The sequence below is a fragment of the Scomber scombrus genome, chromosome 4 (assembly GCF_963691925.1).
Source record: "Scomber scombrus chromosome 4, fScoSco1.1, whole genome shotgun sequence".
NCBI classification, from domain to species: domain Eukaryota; kingdom Metazoa; phylum Chordata; class Actinopteri; order Scombriformes; family Scombridae; genus Scomber; species Scomber scombrus.
Window position 1 is genome coordinate 23,342,212 of NC_084973.1, and position 19,261 is coordinate 23,361,472.

The 19,261-nt window shown below is 41.7% G+C and overlaps 1 protein-coding gene across 1 annotated transcript in view; it reads right to left on the reverse strand.

Moving 5' to 3' along the window:
- The window catches only part of arl15a (ADP-ribosylation factor-like 15a), a 115,296-nt gene continuing 96,035 nt past the window's right edge, over positions 1–19,261 (reverse strand). The window contains exon 5 of the mRNA XM_062416954.1: positions 1–1,841. Coding sequence (XP_062272938.1) covers positions 1,689–1,841 — 153 coding nt within the window. The 3' untranslated portion in view covers positions 1–1,688. The remainder of the gene's footprint in view (positions 1,842–19,261) is intronic.

Genomic DNA, 19,261 nt, shown 5'->3' on the forward strand with positions numbered 1-19,261 from the left:
CAGCACTGGTATAATCGCTAATCAACAGATTTAATTGAAAGTGACTGAATGCACTGAGCCACACAGATTACAAAAGAAGGTAGACCGTATGTCAGGTACAAAAAGTGATTCCATTTGTAAAAACCTGACCAAATACTGAACAAAAACAACAACAGACATATAAAGCACACATGGAGGAGGTGTGTGCGTCAGCCGTTACCGAACGGGACGACCACACACACCTGTGGCACACTGAACAGGACTCAATTCAGAGGTGTGGAGTCCACATGAGGGCATCTGGGATAAAAACCACACTGAGCAGTAATGTGGACAGGGAGCAGAGCTGGAGTGGAGTGGAGGGGCAGTCTCGGTTGCGACTGGTAGGGATGAAGTGGGGTGGGGGTCCGAGATAAACAGCAGACAGGGAGGGGTCTTCACAGACAGTTGGAAGGCATTAGGGTGTCGGACAGGGACTTGTCAGATGCAGCTGTTGCTGTGGCTGATTGATAGAGTTTGTATTCCACCCTGATGGGAAACTGGAGTCACAAGCCAGTGCCGAGAGGGATTATGCCAGATAAAATAAAATAAAAAAAACGGTAAAAAAAAACAGAGACTTAAGCTAAAACACTGAAACTGATTTCGTCACATCTTTCGACTTGCGAATACATCCAGCCCGGTCAATCATCACTTTTTTTATTTTTACATTTTTTGGTCATTGATTTGAACGAATTGAAAGTGTGGTATGATATATTTAAAAAATCGTTGTAATCTGAATGTAGCTCTACAAGGTTAACATACAGAGCTATAAAATATATCCTAAATTGCACATTTATAAAAGCATTCAGACTTGTTCCCACTTACTCCGAATGGACCCACGTCTCCATAAAGTCACCTAGCACTTAGTCACGTGATTAGTAGTACGCCTGTATGGCCACACAGGAAGGTACACAGCATTATGCTTGTTTGCATGTACTGTACAAAATACTCCATGAGATACTCAGACTACAATATTCAGATTAGATATTCAGACATGGTGTGACACACCGATATGTAACTACTGTACATAACACGAGGCTTTGGACTATGTACTCCAATCACACAACGACGTTCGTTGTTAGCAAGTCAAAGGGAGAAGCACCCTTGACAGCAGTACAGTACAGTACTTCTCAGTGGAAAGAAAATCAACCTTGCCCACCCAAACATCCGCTAAAGTAATTAGTGGAGATGTTAAACATATCTACAGACAACCTAGGCTCCACTTTGTGTGTGTCTGTGTGTGTGTGTGTGTCTGTGCGAGAGGGAGAATGTATGTGTTAGTGTCCAATGATGACTGAAGGAATGCAATACGTCCCCAGATGCCATTGGTTTGATCACAATGGCACAAACAGTAGTAAACAAGATTTCCACTTCTGACAAAGTTCAACGATTTTTTTCTTGACAAACTGCTTTACATCAGACAGGTTTAATGGCGATTCTTCTCTGGCAGGTTGTCGTGGTTGTGCACACTCTTCCAATTTAAAAAAATGAGAGTGCAGTGAAAGGATAATAACATACAATACACATCTCAAAGAGAGAGGCCGACATCTGCTGTATTTGCTTGTGTGTACATGTTTGTGTCTGTGCGTGAGTGTGTGTACATGGGAACCAGCAGGATGTGGTGTATCCTTCTCGTTAGCTGCTAATGTCTCTTAGCATTAGCAGCATTAGCATCATATCCTTGCAGGCTCTGTGTCTTTGTCCTCCAACAGGCAAATGAACTGACCAAAGCTCTCTTTCACTGCCTCCATGTTGTCGGTGGTGCTGCCCTCGAGGATCCAGCGCTTCCCCCTGGCCAGCGGCTCCAACTCGAAGTACTTCTTGACCTGCCGGCAAAAACAGACAACATGATCAGTCTGAGTATTCAGAAATGATCTTCAGAGGTCTATTATCATTTGTCTGAAACCAAGTGTTGTTAATCACAAAATTATCTCAAATGAACCTTACACCAAGTGTTTTCAGTAATTAAGTCAGCTTCAAACATTTGTGAAGAAGCACTCAATGTGATCTTGTAGAGTCTGCAGATTCTTGGCCCTCCTTGGTAAACCTTTGGGATGTTTTTAGACCAATATGTGGTCAGATTATGACTCAGCCAAATCGAAATGAGGACCAGGTTATCATTTTATAATGCTACCGTGATTTAAATGTTAGAAGATCCTTGCTTAACTGTTGCATTGCAGTTTTCACAGGCCACAGTCTCTGTCCTCTGAGGCCAACAACATTAAAAAGTTTAAAGAAAAAAAAAAAAAGGGAGGGGGTGTCTCGTACCTATCCACACTGCAATTAGTTTTCCAGGCACAACGTGTTTTCTTCACATAATCACTCACAAATATACAAGGCCACAGCCATGAAAATGTCAAAAGAACCAATGCAACCAAATTTAAGAAAAAATAACAAAAATAAACAAATAAAACTAAATGAAATTTAAAAAATAGTTTTCTTATCTGAGAAAGATGTGGCTCATTGACTTGGCACTGCTCTTTGTAACAGTTGATTATAAAGTTTATATGTTGGCTTTGGCAACTCATTGGTTGGTTGCAGTGATGTTGGGGGGATGGAGGGCTGGGGGGAGAACCAGAACCAGCTGTTTCATAAAAACAAATCTCAGCAGACGGAAACAATGTCTTAGACCTCCACTGGAGGTACTGCAGGTTGTTAGGGTTTCTGACATTTTCAAGCTGAGAGTAATGGAAGCAATTTCGCTTGCCCAATGTGAACGAAGTTCACCCATCTCCTCCTGTTTGTCTGACAGCCAGTGAAGAATGTACAAAGACAAATGTGTACCGTCAGCAGGTCTGAAAGCAATCTGAAGTTCCGTTAATGTCCCCTGATAGAATAAAGCTTCAAAACCTCTAACCATTTATACTTATTTTAAGAAATGTAATGTTTGTTTGTTGGTGAAAGGTTTAAAGAAACGTGTCTGTGCAACTGATTAATCATTTTTATCATAATTTGGTTAAAATACTCATGATATACAAAAACAATTAATTAAAATATGAGGAGCTTGATCATACAATCCCAAACTGGATTTAAAAAATGTAATATAGTAATTACTATGATCTGTTTGCACATTAATAGACACAGACTGAGGTGAGGAGGTGACATTCATCAATAGCTGCAGAAATACCAATGCTGAGGAGCCATTGTAATACTGACTTCAACAATGCTAATCACTGATAATCACAAATTATTTAGCTTTAAGGTGTTTTTACTACATATTACTGCAAATCAAAAAACAAAGATTGGTGACTGAACAAATCTTAAGCTTAGTATTCTGAATAGGTCTTTGCCAACACAAGAAGACAAATAGATTTGTGCACCCTGGAAACACCACCAAATCCACACCGGTGCCCGTCACACAGTCAAATGACTTTTCAACTTCAAGTGAAATTGCTTTTGTCTAGACCGTGCTGGGCTGTCTAGCTGTGCCATGGTGTGTGGCATGAAGAGGATGGGGAGGAGGAGGAGGAGCGGGGGGTATTCTTTGTGTCTGCTCAAATCCAGCCAGCCTTGCCAGTGAGTGGGAGAGTGAACGCTGTCTCTGCCCCCCTGAGCCGAGTCTCTGTCCGGGTGTAATGTGAGTTTAATGACAGATTAAGTCACCTCAGCCGCGTTTGGCTCAGAGGCCTGGCTAGAAAGCCGAGCGGACCCAAACAGTGTTAACAAATCTGTCTGGGTAACTTGAGCTGCCCTAGTCCAGGCACTAGATCCAGACCTAGACTGCAGACGATGCGGCTGGCTGCCTGTCTGGCTGGCTGGCTCACTTGTCTGCCTGTAGCCAAGGCCCTCTTCTGGAAGACCCTGGCCCCTGCACTGGCAGACAGTCAAAAGGCCAGCAGTGACCTCTGTGCAAGTGCAGACAGGCTCAAGCTTCTATCACTTCCTTTCCTTGCCTCACAGCCCACCCCAACACACCCAAGGGCATCTCACAGAGCGGCAAATGCTTTCTTTAGCATTATGCACAAGAAAACTGGTCTTACCAATGAAACCAGTTGACTTATTATATTCTCAGTGCAGTTTACAGCTGGGCACTCACAACAACACAAGTGGTCAAAGATATCCAAAAAAAACTGCTTGGTATAAACACCTTCATACTAGGGACATTTCATTGACAGAGTACATCCAATCCAAAGGTTTTAATCACACAGCAGGCGGAGAGGAGACGCTGCCTCAGTGTAATATGACTGAAGGAACCCCATGACCTAACGGCTGGGTGCATCCACATTGGCAGTCTGCAGAGTGGCCCAAACCAGTTTCTCTGAGATTAAGTCCTCCTAAGCACACTTATGCTTGCTTAAGGAATTGCGTGAGGCAGTGGGAAGGGTAAGCCACACAAGACGTGGTTGCCAGATGGCTCCTAGGATGACCACTGGGTCATCCAGTCTAGCTTCTTCTAGGTCATACAGACCGGGGGCCTCGCATGTGCATGGGAGAAAGCGGCTTATACATGCATAGGGGTGTCAAAAAAATCTTTAATCACCTGTGTCTGTGTCAACTGTGTTCCTGCTGCTGGAATCCAGCCATGTTGGCCACAGGGGTATACTGTTTTCGGGAAAGCTGTACTGCTCAGTAAAGCAGAACTCTTTGGCAACGGGCCTGAATAGTTACAGTGAGTTCTGAGTCTGACTAGTTGTGCAGAGTGGACAGTGCAATGGCTGGCATTTTCTGGAATGTGGAAGAGGTCAATATCCCCTAATTCAGCATATTATATGTTTAAAGCAAAGGTATTCTACAAAATGAAGATAGCACTTATATCAAAGTAAGGATTAATGAAGTGAATGAATTGGTTAAACCCTATTTTCACCTCCTAAATAAGAAAAAATGTGACTTGTTTTATAGGTTGAAGGGACTAAGCTAACAGTAATGCTAACAATGCTGCAAATTTCTATAGGTGGCTCGTTCTGTTTGAGGAGCAGTGCTGCAAAGCCAAGAGTCATCATAGTGATGTAGCTTTGCTGTGAGACGTCTACAGCTTCAGTGGTGAGAAATCTGACTGCGGGACAAATGTCCTCTCAATTAATTCTGGAGGATAAACATTGTGGTGTACGCAAAATTGAGGTTGATGGTGAAATGAGGGAGGTATGAACGACATGTTGATCAGGGTGGGAAAATGTGCATAAAGGAATTTCTAGGTAGATTTCTTTAATCACTATTGGAAATCAATATCTAGGTTATTCGTTGAAAAGAAACTAAAATCAGCTTTATAAGACAAAAAGGCCAGTAAAACTATTCTTTCCCGCTTTAATTGTAAATCTCACATGTTTGATTAAAATAATGCGACGAGTCAGCAATCACTGTTGGGCTGATTTTCAATGTAGGCCTGAGTGAGAATACATGAAGGCTGAACATGAGTCTGGAGGAAATGCTGCATCATTACAAACACTGTGCAACTTCAGGTTTGACAATTATCTAGTGTCTGCAGGCAGTGGCTGTCAATGGCTAGTCCGCTAAGCTTAAGCCGCAACCCTGGCAAGCCTTCATCAGGCTACTTAAGACGGTGGATGGGCATGCATGGCACCCGGCTGCTCCCCTGCCACTGCCAGATTACTACATGTGATGGTCACTGTTGGCATCATGTCAAGTCAAGAGGATATCCTGTCAGCCTTGGCGGCTGTTTACTGCCAGCAGAGCCCTGCTCTGGCCTCCTGACCAACCAAGCACACTAGGGAGGCAGACAGGGGTGGAAAAAAAGACAGACTGGACGAGAGAGAAGAGAAGGAGTTTAAGTCATGGAGGTACATGATGTTGGCTACTAAGAACATATGTGAAAAAAAACCCTGACAAATTTATATCCTCTGTTTGGCAGTAATGTTCAGTTTGATAATAAAATTGAGGACTACAGAGCAGGTGTATTGTGCCCAAATGTCCATCTTATTAAATAATGGCTTGTATTGAAAAAAAATCAGTACAATTGCAATCTAAACTAAAGTAACCTTTTCCAACAAGCATTGTTCAACAGGTCTCCAGATGTACACAGTGTAGGAACTATTCTTAAAACTGAACGTTTCTGTAAATTAACAGATTTTACAACAAAAGATTATATTAAAAAACTAACCCTAACCCTAAAACGACCCACCTTTGTTGTGGTGTTTGCGATGATGATTTACTGACTTCAAAATTAAAGTTAGTTAAAGTCATAGACCGTTATCATTATCCATACCCAGGATATGGTATGCATTTGTACCCTGTATGTTTCCAATTGTTATTTTTGCAGTCAAGTTTGTGCCATTCAGTAATGCAGGTTAAGTGCCTTTCTCTAGGGTGCAATGGCACAAGTCCAAGGGAGCAGAGCACACTCAGTTAACATGCCATGTTCATGATCTTTCTGATATAAAAGACTGGTCATGTTTGACACACATTTTTGAAAAATCTAAAAGTCAGGTCTAGCATTCCTGCAGAGGTTAACTGCAAAGCCAGATGGAACAGACACAGGTTTGTTGGATACACTCCTGAAGCAGATCAGAATCATAAAATAAAGTTAAATGACCTGCACTGTCAACTGAGGCCCGGGCGATGAAACAATAGTGATGGATAGATAAATAGCAATGTATCAGCAAAAGATACTTCATCAATAACAATAAGAAAACTGTTTGATAGTTTCACTTACATTTTTTAAATGCAAACTGCCATACATGAACAAATACCAAGCTTGCTCCGTCTCTGGCTCTTAAACAGCCTACCATATCTCTTGATAATGGAGTGTGCTTGAGTGACTGTCAAACAGCCAATAATTGAACAGGTATGCTGTTCGGTTGCACGATCAACATCTGACACCAACAACATAAACAGTGTGGCATGAGAAAAGTAGTGTAGATGGTGAGGAAATTGTTGATATAAAAAAAGTTTTCTTTGTTAAATTAAAATAAAGTGGTTAGATTCAACCGATTTTTCTCCTGGTCTTCATTGAAAATAAGTTATTGAAAATCATCAGTAATTATGAATATTGAAATGAAACATTCTATCGTGATATGTTTTTCAGCCATGTCGCCATGCCCTACTGTCAACTCACAATTTCTCATCTAGGGCAAGTTTCTGTCGAGTCTGGCTCTCGTAAGTCGCCTCAGGTTCCGAAAGTCTGAGAAAAATATCGAAACTAAATTCAATAATATCAAATAATACTAATAATCTCTTCCTGTTTAAGTAATAAGATCATGAAAGGAAGAACAGGAAACGTTCACTTGAGAAGATTTTGCCTTTCAGCCATGCGTAAAAAAGTCAAAACATAAAGAGAAGCTGATAAAATGACTCAAACAGATAAGTTATTCTTCAAACACTGCCTTCCTGCAGGCAACTATCAAAACTCCTCTGTGGGGCAAGGAGAGCTTTACTCAATAAACTCATTGGAGAACTGATGATTTCAGCCTTGAGGTTTTAATTTGGATAAACTTCAGCAGGGGCCCTTTTTCAACAAAAATAACATCCTTTGTTCAAAGGCTACTTAAGAGCATGTGTGCATAAAGTGACCTATGGGGGAGGCAGCAGAGAATGACCAAAACACATCGCTATTAAGGCAAAAAACACATTTTTAATATAGTATTAGCTTTGAAATGACTGTGCCTTCCAAAATGGATGATAAGGCCTCCCATGCCCTTGTCCTAATAACAACCATGAACACATGATCACGCTAGACTGTCATGTGTCAAAAACTCACCACACGGGTAAGCTATATAGCTGGAGAAGGAAGCATTAGGGGGTCTTTGAACTAGGGAAAGTGGCATACTCAAATATCCAAGACAATCAATTACACCATCCCTTGACATGTTGGCCCCTGTGAAGATATCAGTCACCTGGAAAGTGGCCCACACTGGCGACTGCATTGAAATGGGAGGGTAATGTGAGATCCACTTACCATATAATAGATATGCCTTTGTTTGCTTTTCCGGCTTACCTAAAGAGTCTTAAAGACATGAGAAAGCCCGGAGGTCTCCCAGAGGGGAACACTTGGGAAGCCAGTGAAAAAACAAACATTGCACCACAAACTGTGGAAGGTGTCAAATGAAACAGCCCACTGGCCAGTAAGTTAAGCCTAAAGCCTATTTAAGCAAGGCTGTAACACCTAACCCGGGATTTCCACCGGGTCCGTCAGTGGCGCGAAACGGCTGCGCCCCGATTTTGCTCACACCGGGCGTGTTACAGCAGCGGAGCGGAGCGTGCTCTGGGAGAGATATCTGCCTTTTAAAATGAAGTTGCACTGTTAATACAGTAATTGCGGCAGCCCAATCAAATCCGAACGAGTGCCTTTAGGCTACCGTAATCACTGTAGTAGCAGCACAACTCAACGGCCCTATTTTGTTAACTTGCTCAAATTTAGTTGATTTGGTAATTTTATTTTATTTTTGTGCTTATCACATGTGTCAGTAGGCTACTTAGCTAGATGGTGTCTTTATATGTCTGTTTTATTCGTGTTTGTTGCTGAAATATGATTGGGAAGCTGCACGGGTTGTTTAATTTTATTATGCTGATTCTGTGTCTGACTTCCTGTCTGATGCAATCAGCTCTGTTGAGCTTGTCGCGATTTAGAAACTGCTCCGTCAAAAATAAAAATGCTGCGGATTTATAGCGCTGCGGTGCGGAGAGCCTGCTGGGACGCTGCTGAGACGCTCCTGGTGGAAACACTCTCATTGATTAGAATGGCAGCGATCAGCTCTAGTGACCGCGGCACAGCCGTTCCACGCCGCTGACGGACCCGGTGGAAATTGGGCTTTAGGCAGTGGACCCAGGATTTTGCATCTGAGGGGATTAATGTCCCCAAGCCTTACCCAAGGTAGATAATGATCTGATCATCTGTTAAGTGAAAGTATTAGCTGGTTAGCATGTAAGGCACATGACATGGCTACATTTGTTTCCAGATTACAAGATGTGAAGACTTCAAAGCAAAGAGGGGAGTGTAAATGGCTCAGGATAGTCCCCATGCCAAACTGAGACCCATCTTATGTCCGCCAGCACAAAGAGGTTGCTCTTGAATCACGTGATACCTCTTTGTTGAAGCTTTCACAATGGTTGCATGTTGCCAATGTACAGCACATGTTGTTTTCTTGCATTTGTTTCCTCACTCGTCTTGTCTGTAAGACTGCATTGGCTATTTAATTGCTGGTGTGTGTTTTTTAAGGAGGTGAAAGAGGAAGCAATCGGCTCTGGTGAACCCCAGACCAAGGAGCCATGCATAGTTGGCATCTCAATGTTTCAAATTTCTGTGGAGGTTTGCCAGTGTGCACAAGAGTGCAAAGGCCAGCATGATATCCATTCATAACCATGCAGCAGGCCTCAGGAGCAAATGCAGGAGAAAATGTAGAAATTTAGAAGAAACCATGGAGATAAAAAAATAGAAAGACAAAGACTATAAACCTGAAATCTGTGCGTGGAGAGTGGGAGCTCCAAAAACCCGTCCTAGCCAGCAAGTAAAAGCGTTGAGGACACCCTGGAACCAAGCCACAGTTGTAGAACTGTTGGACCAGCAGGCAACAAATTAAGACTTAAGCCCCATGTCACAGTACAAAACTGAGCTGCCTTTAGATTTACTGTCCTGTTGCACTCTGGTGGGACCATGGGTCTCTCTCATGCTCAGCTCAGTGCAGGTTCAAAGTGATTCACTCGCGGTGCACTTCTCTTCAAAGCCAACTGACCACTGCCAGATCAGAGCCATCCTCAGAGGTGCTGTAAATCTAAGATAGACTGCACAAGGGACATTCTTGCCGACCCCTTCAGTGTACTCCTTGGAACAATGCTATTGCACTTAAGAGCCTCCACGGTGATAATGTCCTTTCCATATAGGCAGGCATTCTGAAAATATATCTAAAAGATGTGCCTGAGAAGATTCCCATTTGGACAGTAAGCAGGTTGATGTTTTTTGCTTTGTTTTTACAAGCACAGAGTCATTTATTTAATTATTTCTTTATACATGAAATTTGGTCTTATTTGCAATTTAATTATTTTCATTATCAATTAATCTGCCACTTATTCAGTCAATTAATCATTTAGTCTACAAAATGTGACAAAACCTTCCATTCATGATTTCTCAGTCCCTTACAATCTTGCCTTCAGCTTTGCTTTTGTTCATAGTCCAAAACGTTACAATATAAAATGTATTATCATATATGACAGACAAAATCAACAAATCCTCACATTTGAGAAACTGGTAGTAGAGAATTTTTTGTATTTTTAGTTGAAAATGAAACCTATTATAAAAATAGCTGCTGATTAATTTTCTGCTGACCAATCCACTGATCAATTAATAGACAAGTGAGGGTCAAAAACCTGGTGGCGTTACAGTCTAGAAGCAGTAATGGCATTTTCTAGAGTCAAAGTATGGGTTGGGGGCAAAGGGGAAGCAAAACATCCATCCACTTGTGTAAGTTGAAAAATAATTGGCAGGTTCAGTAGCTGGGCCATGGCCCCTTCACCAGGGGTTGACCCATAGGACACTAAGAACAGTCTGTGAGGGCAGAATATCTGGGATGTGTGTGTAGTGGGGGAGGCGGGGTGCCTATGTTTGCCTTGCCTTATTACAGATTTACAGTAACTCAATTTATTAAAAGCCAAGAGCTCTCTGACAAGGAACATCTGGTCTGTGGGACTTGAACGGGTGAGTTGGCGTCCTGCCCATGCTCCCTGCTGCAGGGGCCAATGCGCCAGCACCTTCACTCGACCCGCCCTCCCTTCCAATTCCTTGTGAAGGGGGCCGCCATGCTGTAGCAGCCCACACAGAGGGCCCTCAAAGCCCAGGAGGTCCGTCACAAGCCACCCCTCCTCCTCCAAGACCCCCCTAGTGGGACCCTCCATTCCTTTCACTCTGAGGCCCCCCTTTCACGCTCCAGTCCTGACAGTTGACCGGCTTGAAAGCTGCAGCCAGCCCCCGCTTTAGCACACAGCACGCGGCATTACAATCAAAGTGCTCCCCTTCTGCAAAAGATTTAAACCATGCATCCAGTAGGAGTACACACACACACACACACACACACACACACACACACACACACACACACACACACACACACACACACACACACACACACACACACACACACACACACACACACACACACACACACACACACACACACACACACACACACACACACACACACACACACAGAGACACTCTCATGTGCCATAGAATCATCATATTCGAAATTCAAGGCTCCTGGGTTTTCTTATCTTTTCTGCCTTGCATACCTTCTCCTACTCATAGCCATGGCCACATCTTTATATTGTTTCTTTATGTCTATGTACCTGTTTGTACGTGTTTGGTAAATTAATCACAGAGACGTTGCCTACAGCAGATGGCAGATAATCATACAACAAAATACATACAGTACGGAAACAAAAATGTGTTTGTCCAAAACACACACACACACACACACACACACACACACATTCCATGGTGCCTTTTCCAGCTGTTTGAAGCATGTTTCTATGTTTTACTAATCACGTTGTATGTATACGCATAGTTACAGCGCTCCTTGGGCTACGCATCAAAAGTGAAATTTGGTGTACTTTAGAAAATGTGTTTATTTTTATGCACTATTAATTCCCTCTGTTACAGAACTGCTGCTGACTGGTTTTAATCATTACCAGGAAACCAGCAGTGTACAGCCAATGCTAAGGCCTATCCCAAGAAAAGGGAACCACAGCCACAGAACTGACTAACATTTTCATATCGCAAGTGTCAAGGATGAAAGATGTCCCATGTGCATCCTCATTTTCTGTTATTATGCATAAACTCAAATACCAAGAACAAGTTATTTTTGAACTGAGGAATAACACCTTTATTCAACAGTTCATAAATACCTCATTCTTGATATTTGACTTTATGCATCACTAACAGAAAACGAAGATTTACATGGGACATCTTTCAATCCTTGACACTTGTGGTATGAAAATGTTAGTTAGTTAGACTGAAACAGCAGTCTTCTCTAGCCACTTCTGTAGTCTGGATGAAACATTTCCCTCACTTGTAAAACAGTATTATGCAGTCAAGGAAACTTTTAGAAAAAAAATCATTAGACATTTTGTTTTGTCAAACGGGTAAGTTTCAATGAATAAATAAATTCTATAGAGGAGAACCCCCAAAGATTCCCAGCGTTTGATCCCTGTGCGTCAACAATAGAACCTGGGGGTCAAATCACATGCTGAATAGGCTTTTCGGAAGTCTTGTCCTGGCTAGTGGCGGCCGGTCGTCCGACCTTGCTTGACCAGCAGACAAAGGAAGGGCACTGATCACAATTGGGATGGGGGGTTGGAGGGGGTGTTCTTTTTTCCTCCAATGGAGAGTCCAGCTCTCAATAGGGTCTGGCTGGCTGAATTGCGTTCCTCGCCGATTTTGAGAGTGAGGACCAACTGGGGTCAGGGTTCAGCAGCATTTGATGCGGGCTGTGGGAAAAGGCAAGCACGGTGCCCGCACAACCTGCCTCTCACCCACAGTGCCCCTTAACCTCCCAAAGGGACAGACCACCAGCCAGCCCAGGGATGACAGGATGAGAATGGCTGTATGGGTGGGAAAAGGAAAGAAAGCGGAGATGAAGATGGGCGGGGAGGACTGCACAGGCAGGGTAGACAAAGATGTAAGAGAGATAAACCATCAAAGAAATGAGATGTTTCTAAGTAGCTTCACATATTGCGCTTCGAAGATCTAGCACACATTCTCTAGGGGGTAATCAATATGTGCTGCTTGAGTGGTTTTCCAACCCTTGCCTCCCAAGGTGGGATGGATAAGGCACTGGGTACACGTCTGTGAGATCTCTCCTGACACTGAGGGTCTGCAGGCCTTTTTTGGAATCACTCATGCACAGACACGCACACATAGGTTAATAGGTGCTATGGAAATCTATGCTACATTACCTCTTAAAGAAGCTAACCATGTATGAAAAGAGTTCAATACATTTACTAACTAAAACTTTTGGACTCAAAATAACTTAGTAGTGCAGTCTGACATGAGACCACCAAGCATGTTTGCATGGGTTCACATTTTCTAACTGGTGACTGACATTCGCAACCATTTTCCAGTCACCATCAGTAGAACTGAAAAACCTTTCCGCTACCTTTCCTTTCATAAACTGTAAGAGGATATGATAACCAAACAGGATTCACATGCAAAATGCAAAGGTGTTGCTAACTTTGCAGCCATAACTAAGGCAATTGTCTGTTGTTCTGCCTGTTAAAAAACAGAAAGCATTTCCCAGAGGTCAGACTTTGTGGGATGAGAGACTGATTATGTAAGATTTGTTTCAGCAATCGCTGCTTATTATCTTCGCACTGGAAAAAATTACTGATGATACTTGTGGCATTCATAGTGAAACTCTAACTCAATGAGAAGAAATAATCAAGAACTCGAAAAACCTGACAGAATGCCAAACAACTTTTAAATATCTCCATATTGAATTACATTATTAAATGATTAAATCACACAATGAGGAGCAATGAAAAGGTAAAGTGTAACACGAGACAGTTTAATGTTCTGTTGGAAAATCAAGCTGTCAACGCTGTGTTTTACCAGGGAGGATCGAGTCATCTAACTGCACATGGCGGGGCCACTGGCTGGAGACACCTCTTAAAAAACTATCACGTGCTGCCTTACATGGAATGTCACACTTATGGGTGCTTTACAGTACACCTCATGAACTGACAGGAGAGAACAGAAAACACACTCAAACTATACTGGATCTTCTGCAGAAAATACAGATTGTTCATAAAACATCTGTTTGACAAAATCCTTCATTTATCATCTTTACTATTAACAGTTAAGAAGGTAATACACTGGGATGAATAATTTAGTATTTTTTTCTGTCAATAAAACATTGTGCAATGCTACAAACTGTACTTTCCAAATTTCTGATCCAGATTGCAAGTTTTCCAACCAAATGATTTGTTTGTTCACCATAAAATAACATCAACCACAATTATGAATAGCATGCATAAAGTAAATCAGTTAGCTGCTACTGGCTTCCAAAACAGGAAGTTAAACATTACTCATAAAACGAACATCAAAAGAGTAACAGGCAAAGTGGGAAGTTCACTGTGGCACTGGCACTTGTATTTAATCTAAGGAGTGTGCCCTCATTTAAATAGCTAACACCTTGTAAAAGAAAATAGAGGCACTGAACTGATTTATCTTGTTTACGTGTAAACAGAAGAACACTGTCACATATTTGTATCTGTGCTGAAAACAATGATTTTCTCAAGAGGAGTTACACACAAAGAAACAGTATCATGCATCAGATAATATTATATATCATTCGGTCACTGGATATTTTTGTTGCCAGAGTGCTGTTGGCATGCACAGAGCCAAGTTGAGCTTGGCTTTTAGCACAGTGTGGTTAATGGGACTCATGCGCGAAGTACTCCCTACGAGGGATTTAAGGACATTTGTGGCATTCATCAGTTTTCTCCTAGATACAAATGAAGTTACGAGTGGTCCAGGTCTGTCGTAAGAGTCATGAACGGATCATCTCTGCTTTTCTTCACTGAGGAGAAACACATGTTTGACTTAAAATGATTATGTCCTATCAGAATTAATTTTGAGTTTATATATGATGCCGATATTAACAAAACAATGAATATACATGTAAAATAAACTTAACGCAAAATGTATGTTCTGTTCACCGCATACATGGCTTCCAATTTATTCAAAAGCTTTTTAAGATTTTATGACTTTATAGCCATATTTGTGTATAGAAACTTTTTCAGTAGTTTCGAGGAAAGTTCTCTGTGTCCGACAGCTGCCTCTGTGTCTCTCTGCAGGTCTCTGTCTGGTATCATGTTGTTTTGCAGCTGACAGTCTAACATCACCTGAAGACAATATTCTCCTCTAATGTCTCTGTGACTGTCACATCCCTTGACCACCTACCATCATTGAACGGTGTGATTTAGAAAGAGGTTTTTTAGCATCTAACTTTGCATCAAAGCATTCCCTCTTTATTTCTGTCACAGTGCAGAGCTGTTCTGATGACGTGCTAGCTGGATTCATACTTTCTAATTGTTTCGGATCTCCTGCTGTCACTCCTACTTTAGTTATGTGTTTGCATTCTGATTATGGAAAGTAGGACTTCTTGTTGCCCAGTGTTTTAATCTTTGGGTTCTTTTTGTGGATGACAATCCGCCACAAATGGATCAAGGAGCCTTATATGGCAATGGCTGTGGATTATGCTTATGATGACATCCCACTCATGCGCACCTCCTTACGAACAGGTGGCATTCATCAAGCTGAAATGCATGATTTATGACAAGTTCAGGCAGCTGAAAGTTTGTTGAATCCTACGTAGGATTTTCTTATTTTCCTGTTATTGCTTTGTGCAAGAACAAATAAGAAAAAGAAGAAATCTTTCATGCATGAGGCTCAATATGTTTATATAATGTAACCATAGAGGCATTTTTCACTTGGCTAGAAATGAGGGACAGAGCTCCACAAGGTCACCTGCTCCTCATCCGTTTTTTCCACTGTAGCCAGCAAGTCACAAGTCGGGGGTTGGGGAGGGGAGTTGGGGGTGGGGAGGGTTGGTTGCTGACCGGCTTCAGTCTAGACGGCTCAATACGCAGTTGACTTTTTAAACCCGCTTGTCTGGAAAAAGAGCAGACGTGAGGTAAGAGGGGGTTGAGCTGCAGCAGAGAGGTGGTGGTGCATTTTGGCTGCTACAGCCAGCAGGCTAGACTCGCTACGAGCAAGCAGAGAGAGGGGATGAGAGAAAAAGGGAAAGAGAGGAAGAGAGAGAAAGAGAGATAGTGAGAGAGAGAAACAGACAGCGAAGCAGAGAGAAAGCGAGAGACGCTATCGGAGAGAGCTATCCGAGTCGCTGGCTGTGGCTCCATTGTCAAGGTCAGTGAGCCGCGGAGTAAAAAGTCACGCCACCTGACCCCCCTCCCTCTCTGCCTGTCTGCTTTCCTGCTGTTCATCCCCTGTCCTTCCCCTCAGTACCTCCATCAGTCTTGCCTGCTCACTCAGCATACACAGTGAGAGAATCTGATCTCAGTGATTGCAGAAATATTCTAAAGGCTAGTAGCTATACTGTCATCATACAAGAGGTATTTTACAAGGTCCCCCATTATGCAGTTTGAAAGAATGAGAATTAAGAATTATCATTAATAGTTAAAAGACCCAGATGCATATGAAGGATTCCCTTTCTGTCATAAAAGAGACAATTAATTCCCAAAATCTATGCAAATACCCAGGTTTTTTTTTTGCTGTTGCTGAGTCTAAACTCTGCACCAGAAATATTTCTCCAGCTGCTGGACCTTTAAAGTTCAGAGCACATTCATCTTCATTTGGCATCATGAAGAAAGGCTATAATGGGAAATTAGCAGAATCCAAAAGGAATGTCTGTTTGAAATGCTGACTGCACTCAATTTGCAGTTTTCATTAGTCCCAATCTTTGGCAGTCTAGCTGATAAAAAATATTTGACATTGCACAATGATCTCATCTTTACAGGACTGGCAAGGAGCCCTTTTGGAAGTTCTCTTAATTATTATTCTGCAGAGAGAAGAAGAAAGATGAAATTGGCTCACTTCAACTTTTGCAACATTACTTAACTCTCTTAAGGCAAAAGTAACCCACTGAAGGATACTGACATCTGCTGAATCATTTGACGGGGCTGCAGTAACACTTTGCTGATGGTCTGAGGGTCTGAATGCTTATTACTGGTGATTAAATATAAAGACTGAGAGAGGTTATAGCTCACAGACTGCTTATATGTTGATTAAGCACTGGCTGGAGCTTATTCCGGTGATGAGGTATGCGAAAAAACAAAGTGCAAGCTAACGCAACAGTGGTATGCTGTGCAGCATTAAGCATTGCATCACTTGCATTGTTGCAGTGTGTGCACTAGTGCCTATGGACTAGTGGAGGTGAGCAAAAATGAGCCCGTTCCAGGTCTTTTGATATAACTAGCCCTTCTTTTCCCTAAGAAACAATTTTGGTGAGAGACATTATTCATTTTATGAGATTGGCTTTTCTGTTCACACAAATCATTCTGTTGCAAAATGTTGCTTTTTTTGGCCTGTCCCATTCCAGAAATGACCTGCAAAGATGCCATAATAATTATGATCCTCCAGTTCAAGCGGAGTATATTAACTGAACATGACTGCATTCGGCAAAGGGATGATTCTCCTGCAATTGCAATGACTAATTTAAAATTAAACTCTAGGTGACCGTCAAGCTTGCAGAGACAGAATCTTTGTTTTTGTCAAATACAGGCTATTTTTCTGAGTAAAGCTAAAAAAAACAGAAATCAGAAAGGTCAAAGAAAGTTGGTACTGACATCATTTATACACTCTTGTAAAAAGAGCACATACGCAGATAAGGTATCAATTTCCCACAAATATTCCAAAAAAGTAAATATCCCCCAACATTTTTATATGTGACTAATGTACAACTTTCACCCTGCTGACAATTCTTAATAAGCTGGCAATAATTAGACATTTCCACTCAGTAATGACGCAAGTGCAAGAAATTGTAAGGGTGATCTTAACAAGTAAGTTAGAGCCATTTGGTAACTGAGTTGCTCACACTGTGTTGTTTCCTTCTTAAGGTTCATTGATTGGCCCTTACCTGTGCCTCATCTTTCACACAACCAATCAGCAGCCACTGGGGAATTTAGAGCCACCAGCGTCACAGGCCACAATGACACACACACCATGTGCCAGACGTTTGACGAAAGTTTCAGACACTGGGCGCCACATGAGTCATTGAGCACAGCCACCACCCAAATGTGTGCCAAGACCTGAAAGTTCACCATGTGCAAAATGTGACAGAGGACAGTGGTTGACTAGCCACTTCCGTCCTGGATCATTCCCAACACAGTTTAATCAAAAGTTACAGTATCATTGCACTTTCTGCAATGTTAAGTGCCTGCAATGGACACAATGGAAAATTACTGTCCCAGCTACGTGAGGGATCCAAAACCTATGAGGGTCTTTATTTGGGCTTGTAGTGTCTCAAACAGCAGAGCATAAAAACATCAGCACAATGTGATTCTGAGCCTAAGAAAACATGCTTTGCACTTTGACTGCTGGATTCACTAACAGCTTATTGGCCTTTTTCCTATTTTAACAGAGGAGCAAACTAACATTACATTTACACAAGTACTGTACTTAAGTACAATTTTGAGGTAATTATCCTATTTAGTTCATTATTTTCTCTGGACCCCCAGGCTGTGATATTTCTTTTTCTGGTGTTTCTGAAAAGGAAGTATTTACACTTATACATAACAATCAAGCCTCTCAGGTTCAAGAGGAACCCTGGTGGTTGGAGCTTTAAATAAAGTAAGCACTTGTAATGAATTTAATAAAAGAGGCCCAACAAAGTTTAGACATTCCCACAATTCCATGGTAACCAAAACATGATATACTGTTTATGCTGCCTGTCATTTTGTGAGACTCAATGGCTTCCATTTTAACAAATTACCTGCTTTGATCGTAGCCTCTAGATCGTGTGCCAACAATTATTAAGAACCTACTCACACATTTATGGATCAAATGAATGTGCTATAATGTAGGTGAAAAGATGGCAGACAAGATTCAGCATGTGCTGAGCTCCATAAGTTGTGCAGGGTAGGACACGCAGCAACGCATTATTTACTTGGCAGTGTAACTACCTACGTGCTACATGCTGAGAGAACTTATGAACTAATTAATGGAGCAAGTGGTCTATCGGATGTAACATTCAAGTAGCCATCTGGATGTCTACCACCTGTTGAGGGTGACTAAGAACATTATGTGGCTAGGAAGGAGATGCGTCATATTTCAACCAAAAGTCACAGTTGATCTTACTAACTTTATCTATAACAACAATAGTTAAAAAGCATTTTTAATCAATCAACTGAACAATCAATCTGTCAATCAACCTACCTATTTATATCTGTCTATGGATCTATTAACCCAGCAATCGTCAATGTCTGTCTAAACTATGAGTCATGATATCTATTTATACACACAATGAGATACATCAATCTGTTACATCTACACTAATCTTTAAGCAGCCAAAGGATTAAGGTGATTTAAGTCTTGTCAGGTTGAAATATGATGTTGTGTGCTACAATGTGATACAATTGCAACTCTAGCAACAAAGTAATGTTTTAACTGCTGATGAGAATAAATCATAAAGAAGTTGCATATTTGCCTCCTCTAGTTGTAGGACAGGTAGAAAGGGCTACATTTTTTCTGTTAGCCAGACATGGAAAAAAATGAAATTCTACAAATTTGACAGTGTTTAATAAAGTGCCACAAAGACAATCATTTAAAAGATCTATCATCCAGCTG